The following is an 11341-nucleotide window of genomic DNA, read 5'->3' on the forward strand; positions in this document are numbered from 1 at the left end:
TATGGAATAAAAATAAATAATGGGGGAACAAATGTTAAAATAAATTTAGATTGAAATGCTAGTGATCAATGAAAGGGAGAGGTAAGGGGTATGGTATATATGAATTTTTTTCTGTTTTCTTTTTATTTCTTTTTCTGAATTGATGCAAATGTTCTAAGAATGATCATGATGATGAATATGTAAGTATGAACTATGTGTTGATATTGTGAATTACTGATTATATATGTAGAACGGAATGATCAAAATAGGAATGTTTGCATTTGGTTAGGTATTTTTTGGTATTTAAAAAAAAAAGGGACAAAAAAAATTATTAACCACAGGAAGTTAGCAGTCTTTCCACACTAAACTGCATATTTAAGAATGGCTCTGTGTAATGGTTGCTGCTGATAAATACGTTTATATATGCCCTAAACCCTCTCAATAATGAAGTTATCTGTTATATATCAAGGTTGCACACAAGTAAATAAGACTGAATGATGCATTTACTAAGGGTCACTCTATCTTTATACTTAAAATTTAAAACCTTGTTTTAAAAAATGCAAAAGGAATGAAAATTCACTCTTAAATAAAAGTGAAAGAATAAGGTCTTCAAGCCCTGCAGTTAATAACTGGAAAATACAGTAACAAGTAATTTAATGAAGCCAGAGTTTAGGGCTGGAGTCAGAGGCTACAGGACCCAGGACTTCCACCACCAACTGAGTACCCACTGTGAGTGTCTCAATCTTCTCTTTTCTGAAATGAAAATATGAGTCTGGATCATCTAAAAATTCAAGAGCCTTCCACAGAACTCATTGCCCTCCCCTCTACATGGGACATGACTCCCAGGGGTGTAAACCTTCCTGGCAACATGGGACAGAAATTCTAGAATGAGCTGGGACTCAGCCTCAAGGGATTGAGAAAACCTTCTTGACCAAAAGGGAGATAAGAGAAATGAGACAAAAGAAAGTGTCAAGCGAGTAGAACAAATGGAATAAAAATAAGTAATAGGGGGAACAAATGTTAAAATAAATTTAGTTTGAAATGCTAGTAATAAATGAAAGCGAGGGATAAGGGGTATGGTACGTATAATCTTTTTTTTTCTGTTATTGTTTTATCTCTTTTTCGGTTGTCTTTTTATTTCTTTTTCTAAATTGATGCAAATGTTCTAAGAAATGATGAATATGCAACAATGTGATGATATTGAGAATTACTGATTATATATGTAGAACAGAATGATATGTTAATGTTTTTGTTTGTTCTTAATTTTAAATTAATAAATAAATAAATTTAAAAATAAATAAATAAAGTGTCAATGGCCTTATTTTCAAACAGCGTCGAGAGGTTATCCTGGAGGTTATTCTTAAGTATTATATAGATATCCCTTTTTAGTTTATGGTGTATTGGAGTGGCTGGAGGGAAGTACCTGAAACTGTTGAACTGTGTTCTGCTAGCCTTGATTCTTGAAGACAATTGTATTAACTTTATAGCTTTTACAATGTGACCACGAGATTGTGAAAAACTTGTGTCTGATGGATGCTCCCTTTATCCAGCGTATGGACAGATGAATAAAAAAATGACATAAAATAAATAAATAATAGGGGGTGATAAGGAGTTAAAAAAAATTGGGTAGATTGTAATATTAGTGGCCAATGAGGGAGGAGTAAGGGATATGGGATATATGGGTTTTTCTTTTTTCTTATGTCTTTTTCTGAAGTGATGTAAATGTCCTAAAAATGATCATGGTGATGAATACACATCTGTGTGATGATATTGTGAGCCACTGATTCTATATTATGAAGACATCTCAATAAAAATATTAAAAAAAGAGCCTTCCACAGTCCTAACATTCTATTCTATTTCTCCTTCTAAAGTGTCTTCACATGGCTGAAGTTCAGCCCCTTTTACAGAGGGATAATGATGCCATAACTATTATTCATTTTAAATTAAAATTGATTATACATAAATGAATATAGTAATAATTTGGATATAAAACTCTTTTCTCTGTCCTTGCACCAAAGGAAGTGATGAAAATTTGTTAAAAAATTTCTACCTGATACTGTTGATCTGTTTACTTTCTAACCTTCCAAAAACATTTATTCCTGGAATGTATAAGTGTTTAATTAATTAGTTAATTATGATTCAGTCTTGTTTACATATTTGAGTGTGGTTAAAAGGGGAAATTTTAGGTTGTGCATAAAGTTATTAGAATAAAATTAAAAAGAAACCCCATGGGACTACAAAACAAAGACAGTGAACTCTAATGTAAACTATGGACTATAGTTAATAGTTCAATTACAATAATATTCTTTCATGAACTGTAATAAAAGTACTACATTAATATAAGGTGTCAATAATGGGGGGGGGGAATAATGGGAGGGCCACTTGGTGGCTCAGCAGACAGACTTCTCGCCTGCCATGCTGGAGACCCGGTTCATTTCCTGGTGCCTGCCCATGCAAAAAAAAATATAATGGGGGGAGGGACATATAAAAGAACTCTATATTCTGCATGATTTTCCTACAACTTCTCTAATAAAAAAATGATATTAAACAAAAATATTCAGTCATGTATTATTTGCTAACTATGTATTGACTTGTCTCCAAAACCAGAGTACATGAGAAGGGGTGAGGTCCATTTATTAATTACCCAGCCATGTTATATGACTAGCCAGATCAAACTGAGTATGCAAAAACTATTGCTATTTTTATACAAGGTATAGGAAAGACTATTTTTATATAAGGTATACAAAGGAGAGTTAGGAATATGTTGATCCCCAAATATAAAGCTTAATTATTCTGACTAGAAAGGTGATTTATACATAAATATGTAAGTTATTAAGTCATTCTGTCTTATAACTTCAGAACTACAGCCATACTGCTATTTTCAGATATATTTTCAAGTTTCACTGACTTTGGAGAATGAATTATATTTGTCTTTCCCAACAAACAGTTATCATTGTGTGATGGTTTGAAAGGATGTATGTTCCCTAGAAAAGCCATGTTTTAATCTAAATCCCGTTTCTTAAAGGCAGAATAATCCCTATTCAATACTGTATGTTTGAAACTGTAATCAGATCACCTCTCCTGGAGATGTGATTTAATGAAGAGTGGTTACTAAACTGGATTAGGTGATGACATGTCTCCACTCATTTGGGTAGGTCTTGATAAGTTTCTGGAGTCCTATAAAAGAGGAAACATTCTGGAAAATGAAAGATTCAGAGAGAGCAGAGCAGAACGACATAGCCACAAGAAGCAGAGTCCACCAGCCAGCGACCCGTGGAGATGAAGAAGGAAAATGTCTCCTGGGGAGCTTCATGAAACAGGAAGCCAGGAGAAGAAGTTAGCAGATGACGCTGTGTTCACCATATGCCCTTTCAGATGAGAGAGAAACCCTGACCATTTTCACCATGTGCCTTTCCAGATGAGAGAGAGACTGTGACTGTGTTTGCCATGTGCCATGTGCTCACTTGAGGGAGAAACCCTGAACTTCATCGGCCTCCTTGATCCAAGGTATCTTTTCCTGGATGCCTTTGATTGGACATTTCTATAGACTTATTTAATTGAGACATTTTCTCAGCCTTAGAACTGTAAAATAGCAACTCATTAAATTCCCCTTTTAAAAGCCATTCCATTTCTGGTATATTACATTCTGGCGGCTAGCAAACTAGAACACATTGCATGACTGTAAAATATATTTTCTCTTCAATTTTGAATTCCCATACCAATGGCACATGGTTAATAAGCAACAAGAGGAAAAACATCCTGCAAAATACTGGCTGCTAAAATAAGTCAGTAATTTTTGTTGCATTTGCTATTTAAAAGATGTAATTTAACTTTGAGCAGGAGTTCAGACCAATGAGGCATGAACGGCCTCAGCGTACTAGTGTTTTAGTACCCTCAGGGGAATGACACATCACATTTCTTTTGCTTATAACTGCTTCTGGCTTCTTTAGATGAATTTCCACCTTTTTATCCTCTGCTGGGGAAGGGATACTTACCCTGCCTTTTTAATGAAGAAGTCACAACAGGCTTTTTCAGGCCACTTTTCCTCAGGTTACTGCTCACTGCATCCTGGGGCAAGAGGGAACTGATTGTCTGTGCACCTAAACCACAAATCGTTACAGCGTTTAATAACATGTCTCATATGATATAAATTGATTGGAAATTAATTTCTGAAAAGCCTAAACCATATAAACAGTCTTTGCTAATTTCTAGGTTAGCTTCCCAATTTCTAGAAGGAATTAGCGTTACCCTTTATAAATAAAATTTGAAGTTTCTTATGCTCTTTCCCAGGAAACTGGTGTGCATGTGTGGGGCGGACCTGAAATGAAAGGAAGAAAACAACATTTATCTATGTCTCCCACCTCTTGGATAACCACTCTTTGTTTTCTTCCCTTTTCTTTTCTGTGAATTGTTTTTTTTTTTTGCTGTTTTATGATTTTAAGTAGTTGGGATTATACCAGGGTAGCCATATTAGCAAAACATTTTTTTTGAATTTCAGATAAACAATGAATTATTTATTATAAGTGTGTTTCATATATTGCATAGGAGATATTTATATTAAAAATCATATTCCAACCCAATTACAAAATGGGAAAAAGACTTGAACAGACACCTCTCAGAAGAGGAAATACGGATGGCCAAAAGGCACATGAAGAGATGCTCAATGTCCCTGGCCATTAGAGAAATGCAAATCAAAACCACAATGAGATATCATCTCACACCCACCAGAATGGCCATTATCAACAAAACAGAAAATGACAAGTGCTGGAGAGGATGCGGAGAAAGAGGCACACTTATCCACTGTTGGTGGGAATGTCAAAGGGTGCAACCACTGTGGAAGGCAGTTTGGCGGTTCCTCAAAAAGCTGAATATAGAATTGCCATACGACCCAGCAATACCATTGCTAGGTATCTACTCAAAGGACTTAAGGGCAAAGACACAAACGGACATTTGCACACCAATGTTTATAGCAGCATTATTTACAATTGCAAAGAGATGGAAACAGCCAAAATCTCCATCAACAGAAGAGTGGCTAAACAAACTGTGGTATATACATACGATGGAATATTATGCAGCTTTAAGACAAGATAAACTTATGAACCATGTAATAACATGGATGGACCTAGAGAATATTATGCTGAGTGAATCCAGCCAAAAACTAAAGGACAAATACTGTATGGTCCCACTGATGTGAACGGACATTCGAGAATAAACTTGAAATATGTCATTGGTAACAGAGTTCAGCAGGAGTTAGAAACAGGGTAAGACAATGGGTAATTGAAGCTGAAGGGATACAGACTGTGCAACAGGACTAGATACAAAAACTCAAAAATGGACAGCACAATAATACCTAATTGTAAAGTAATCATGTTAAAACACTGAATGAAGCTGCATCTGAGCTATAGGTTTTTGTTTTGTTTTGTGTTGTTTTGTTTTGATTTTACTATTATTACTTTTATTTTTTTCTCTATATTAACATTCTATATCTTTTTCGGTTATGTTGCTAGTTCTTCTAAACCAATGCAAATGTACTAAGAAATGATGATCATGCAGCTATGTGATGATGTTAAGAATTAATGATTGCATGTGTAGAATGGTATGATCTCTAAATGTTGGGTTAATTTCTTTTTTTCTGTTAATTAAAAAAAAAAAAAAAGAGAAGGGATAATTGGAGATGAAGGGATACAGACTGTACAACGGGACTGGATATAAAAACTCAGAAATGGACAGCACAATACTACCCAATTGTAATGCAATTATGTTAAAACACTGAATGAAGCTGCATGTGAGGTATAGGTTTTTTGTTTTTGTTTTTTTTGTTTTTTTTTTCTTTCTATTATTGTTTTAATTCTTATTCTGTTGTCTTTTTATTTCTTTTTCTAAATCGATGCAAATGTACTAAGAAATGATGAATATGCAACTATGTGATGTTATTAAGAATTACTGATTGTACATGTACATTGAAATGATTTCTAATTGTTTTGTTAATTCTTTTTTTAATTAATAAAAAAAAAATCATATTCACTAAGAAATGACCATGATGATGAATATGCAACTATGTGATGATATTGTGAATTACTGATTATATATGTAGAACGGAATGATCATATGTTAAAAAAAAAAGATACCATGTTTGGTGAAACAAATGAAGATACATAAGCACAAATTCTCTGTGATCTGACTGATATGAAATAATTAGAACATACAAATTCATTGAATCAGAAACTAGAATACAGGTAATCCAGGGCACTAATAGGTGTTGGGAATGGAGGTTAATGCTTCCTTGGTACAGATTTTCTGTTTAGTGGTATTTTCCATCAACTTTGGTAATGGATGGTGTTAATGGTAGCACAACGTTGTTACCGTACTTAACACCACTGAATTCAATATCTGAACGGGTCGAAAGGGGAAATTTTAGGTCGCATATATGCTAGTAGAATAAAAATAAAAATAAATATATGACTGTAGAACATGGTTACCCTGATGTAAACTATTAACTATAATCAGTACTGCAATTACAATAATTTTCTTTTATCAATTATAACAAAGGTACCACACTAATGCAAAGTGTTAAATTATAGGAAAGACTGTATGTTTGAGAAGATTATATGGGATATAATCTTCCTGATTTACCTGTAAACCCCTGCCTTCTCTAATTAAGAAAGAAAAAAGTAAAACAAAAAAAACAGTAACTGGAAATGACTTACCAAAGGGAAATGGCTAAATATGGTATATCTATAATAAAATACTGTACAGACACAAAAAGGAATAGGGTAAATTGGTAAAACTATTATTCACTATAAGATGTGCACGATAAACAGTGTAAAGGCAAATAAAATTGCAGCTGGAGGATAAAACATAGGACAGTATACACAGTGACTCCTGTGGTGGACGATGACTATGATTAATAATTAAAAGTATAAAGATGTTCTTTCATATTTCACATCATTCATATCTTATATCACAAGGGTCAATAATAGTGGGATATCAAGGGTATGAGATTGTTTTTCCTAAAATTGATTGTGGTGATGAATGCACAGTTATTTGATGATATTCTGAACCACTGATTATATACTGTGGATGGATTTATATGGTGTATGATTATGTCTCAATAAAACTGCTTTAAAAAGAAAAAAGAATCATATTCATTGTTTATCTGACATTCACATCTAATGGCACATTCTTTTCCCAAATCCTTTATAATTATTTTTAATGGTTGCCTAAGATTTTCTAAGCGGCTTTACTATGGTTCATTTAAGTGGTTGGCCCTCAGTTGTTTCTAATTTTTCAATATTATACACAACCATAAAACTGAACATCTCTGGACAAAATGCTTTTCTTGTACCAAGGATTACTCTCTTTAAAAATTTTATCTGGGGTGGTATGATGGTGGCTCAGTGGCACAATTCTTGCCTGCCATCCTAGAGACCCAGGTTCAATTCCCGGTGCCTGCCAATGTGAATAAATAAATAAATAAATAAAAATTTAAAATAAAAATAAAAGATTTTATTTAGGAGTGGTAAGAACTAATGTGTGTGTGTGTGTTTTGTTTTGTTTTTCAATTTCAAGCTTTCCTGGGAAAGACCAAGAAAACATTTAACAATCTGTGCTCTACATTGCTGCCAAAATCAAAACACAGAATCTCTGAAGCACAGAAATAACAGCTGTCACTTAGTTTCTCAATACTCTTTCCAATTCCCCAGGGCCAGAACTCCTTTGCATGATCACCTTACCACCTCCAGCAATGCTGCCTGAGTAGGAACTTTTTTAAGGTTCTTAACAGATACTGCAAATTACTTTTACAAAGTGATCATTGTAATTTATACTACATTAGCAATATAGTATAGAAATATTAGAAATCAGGCCTGAGAACCCTGATTTCACCTTTGCCTGTGGCATCATAATTTAAAAAATTATTTTCTAATTTGGTAGTAAGAAGTATCTCCTTTTAATTTTGCATTTCTAAAATGAGTTTGAATATTGCATTTCACTAATGAGTTTGAGTATTTCTCCCCCACCAACATATGTAGAACACACGTTTAGAGTCTAGGTCTTTTGGCAATTATTTATTAGGGAACCTCACTATTTGAATATTGATTTATAAGAATTCCTATTTGTGATCATCAATCCAAACTCCTAACTTTGTGTGGGAAATTATGATCAACTATTGTCATGAGTTGTTTTTTCTGTTAAGTCCTATATAGATCAAAAATTCATAATACTGTGCTAAGGCAGATCAAAGGGTAAGACTAGTCTGAACATTCAAGGGATGAACAACTGTATACAATAATAAAATGAAGTTTGGCTAGATCTTATTTTTGGCCAACAGAACCAATTCTTGGCTTAATTTGGCCAAGAATAGTCAAAAGAGGGAAAACTTTCTTTCAAGGGAAAAAACCCATAAAAACAAAAAGAACCAAAACTTCTATTATTGTTGCAATTCAATGGAACACATGAAACACGGCAAAACAATGTTTAAAGACAACACCACCACAAAAACAAAAACGGCCTCTCACCAGATACTTCATCCTTCTTCCTCTTCTTTGGTTTAGAGGCAGTGGACTCACAGGCTGATACTGTCGACTCTGAATGGCAACCTAACTGGGGCACAATAATCTCTTTAAGACCTAAAAAATCATAGATGTCTGAATTATTAAAACTGTCCCTACTTAGATAGACATTAATTTATAAAAATCCAAATCCCCAAAACAAATTATGGAGTGAAGGCCTGCTTTAAAAAATGTTCCTTTAAAGAACTCCCCCAAAACACGTCTTTTTTGTACACAGACCATTAACCTGACAGACAGTTCTACAGCTTTTTATTAAACATTGGGAACTACAGGCAACTAAAGATCATTAAAAAATAAAAACAGAAAACATCTCCAAGGTCAACAACAAAAGACTTGATGTAGAATACTTTAAAGATCCTTTTTTGAGTTTTCTATATCTCCCAAGGTAAAAAAAAAAGCAAGAAAGGGATTTTTAAAAATTTGCTTTTTTTTTTTAATCAACATAGGGCATCTATGGACGAGTAAAAAGTCCACACAAAACTAACTGGTAGATTCATCGTCTCAATGAAAATGCCCAAGACTCTTGACCATTAATTTCAACCAAACAACCTTTATATAAAAGTGTTGACTGGGGATTAAAAAAAGGAAGGAAGGCTTTTCATTTGAATTATCTAAGCATCTGCTTCTGCAGAATTCTACATCAATCTCCAAATATCATTAATGGAACTCTTTTGTTTCCATTATAGAAAAACTGAGTATACTGTCAACCATACTACCTACCGCTGGAATCAAAATTGAGGAAATCTGAGAATTCTTGAGCCAATGTCTCATCACTGGCAAAGGCACAGATGCATGCAAAGAAATGAATGCATCTCTGGGTTCCCTCGTCCTTGCAGGCATTTGACTTGTGCGATTTCAGAGTCTGGCAGGAGCAGAAAAAGCGGCGCTCAGGTTTGGCACTGATTTTCTGTACGAAGGATGCATGCAAATACCCCAAACTATGTTTCTGGCTTGCCTTGCATTTCACCACCAAAATGTTTTTAGTAATCCTTTGTACCAGAGGTCCAGTGGGTTCTGTGGCCAGCTGCCAGATGGTTTGTTTGGTTTCTGGGGAAACCTGCATTGCGTTCAGGACCGAGCTCTTCAGGGTCAAAGGGGTGGCCTCTGCCTGGCAGTTCACCGCCAGCTTGATGTGCTGACACTGGTTTTCCACAACACCTTGGGTGGCAGCTTTGAGGCATGAGGGGACATAGCACCGTCCAGAGCTCAGCTGAGTGATGATCGTCCCGTCCACCGTCTGGATTGTTGTTTCTGACACGCCCAGCTCCACAAAGCATCGGTAATCAGGGCCTCGGTCCCTCTGCCGCACTGAGTAGACCTGAAGATCGGAGCCTGTGATTATTTTGACAGCTTCAACACTAGGTTGCTTCCGTGCGCCGTAGCGGAATATGGTTCCACACGTCTTGTTCTTACAGCTCAGTCCCCGCGTGCCATTGTAGGTGCCACACCGTGGACACTTTCTGATTCCCCGCAATGTGGCCTTCCCCAAGTCCGATAAGAAAGCTGGAACTTTAGTCCTCAGAGAGTTTGCTTCCATTTTTCACAGGTCCTAGAAAAGGCGATAAACCCATTAGCATGAGTATATATATTCGTTAAAATCACATTGGATATTTAGTACAGAAATGAAATGTAAAGAAGCTATCTGCCATTTTCAGATTGTACTTCTAAATGTGTAACTATCACACGAAATAAGAGTGGAAGAAATTTTGCCTTTCCTATCTGTAACTTAAAAAAAATCCTAATGTAGAATTACTGATTATGTATGTTGTTTTATTTTGTTTATTTTTTAAATTAATAAATAAATTTTTTAAAAAATTAAAAAAAGATCTTAATGTACAACTAAGCACTTCTCCAGCATATACTCTGTTCCATACAACCACCTAGATTAGTTACCCTAATCTTTATATGAACAGATCCTTAACTTCAGCAAGGACTAGAGAAGGGAAAGATGAGCTCTTTTTCTTCCACTGCTCCCCGACAAAACTTAGTCCAGTCCTACCTGTACCAGCTGTTAGGACATCTGGAAAACAGTACAACCTGAATTCATAAGATTTAAAAGGCATTTCATTAGTTTGTGACCATCAAAGAGGACAGGTGAAGACGTAATCTTTTGCAGAGTAAACGACACTGCTTACTCCAAAGTCTTCTGCAGTTTGAATTCTATGGTGTAACAATGCAGACATTCTACTTTCTCCTTCCTGACCAGCCAATGGCAAAGCTCCTGCCCAATATTCCAGTCAGGAAAGATTCCCACTGCCCCAAGAGGGTATTTTAACAGCCTATAAGTAAAACAAGAAAGAGTACTAAAGTTATACCAAGACAGGATGATTCTTTTCCTCTTAGAAATCAGAGAGAAGAAGAATCTAAGTCTTTCACAAATATTTGAGAAGAACAGGTCTTGGCAGAAATGGTTACAGAAATAGTTAAGTGCTTTGCACTTCCAAATGCAAGAAGCTAAAACGGAGCTACACAGGAGATTGTCAAGAACACGTAGAGTCATGATATACACAGTCAAATGCTCATGCTTTCACATTCATTATTTCACTTGACCCTCACACATTTCCCTATTTCATTTAGGTCTAATAGCAACGGCTAAACAGATGAAAACAAAGAAGGTAAATAAATTGCCTGAGGTCACCCAGCAAAATCAGCAGTAGTTTCCACTAACCCATACCCCTCTACGAAGAAGAATGTGAATTTCTGCCTTTGATGTTTCCCCCCAGTACTTTATTATGAAAATTTTCAAACATATAGAAAAATGGAAAGAATTGACACAATCTTTCAATATTTGT

General features: G+C 35.1%; 1 protein-coding gene across 6 annotated transcripts in view; it reads right to left on the reverse strand.

The window, feature by feature from the left end:
* The window catches only part of C17H2orf42 (chromosome 17 C2orf42 homolog), a 59779-nt gene that overhangs the window by 34379 nt on the left and 14059 nt on the right, over positions 1–11341 (reverse strand). For 2 of the 6 annotated variants that reach the window (XM_077134476.1, XM_077134471.1), the window contains exons 1-4: positions 10549–10723; positions 9270–10098; positions 8496–8606; positions 3975–4079 (exon numbers count right to left, since the gene is read on the reverse strand). In XM_077134476.1, coding sequence (XP_076990591.1) covers positions 3975–4079; positions 8496–8606; positions 9270–10086 — 1033 coding nt within the window. In that variant the 5' untranslated portion in view covers positions 10087–10098; positions 10549–10723. Of the gene's footprint in view, positions 1–3974; positions 4080–8495; positions 8607–9269; positions 10099–10548; positions 10724–11341 lie in introns of those variants that run through there. The other 4 variants (XM_077134474.1, XM_077134472.1, XM_077134475.1 and 1 more) reach the window with 3 other exon arrangements.

This window comes from Tamandua tetradactyla, chromosome 17, assembly GCF_023851605.1.
Source record: "Tamandua tetradactyla isolate mTamTet1 chromosome 17, mTamTet1.pri, whole genome shotgun sequence".
NCBI lineage: Eukaryota > Metazoa > Chordata > Mammalia > Pilosa > Myrmecophagidae > Tamandua > Tamandua tetradactyla.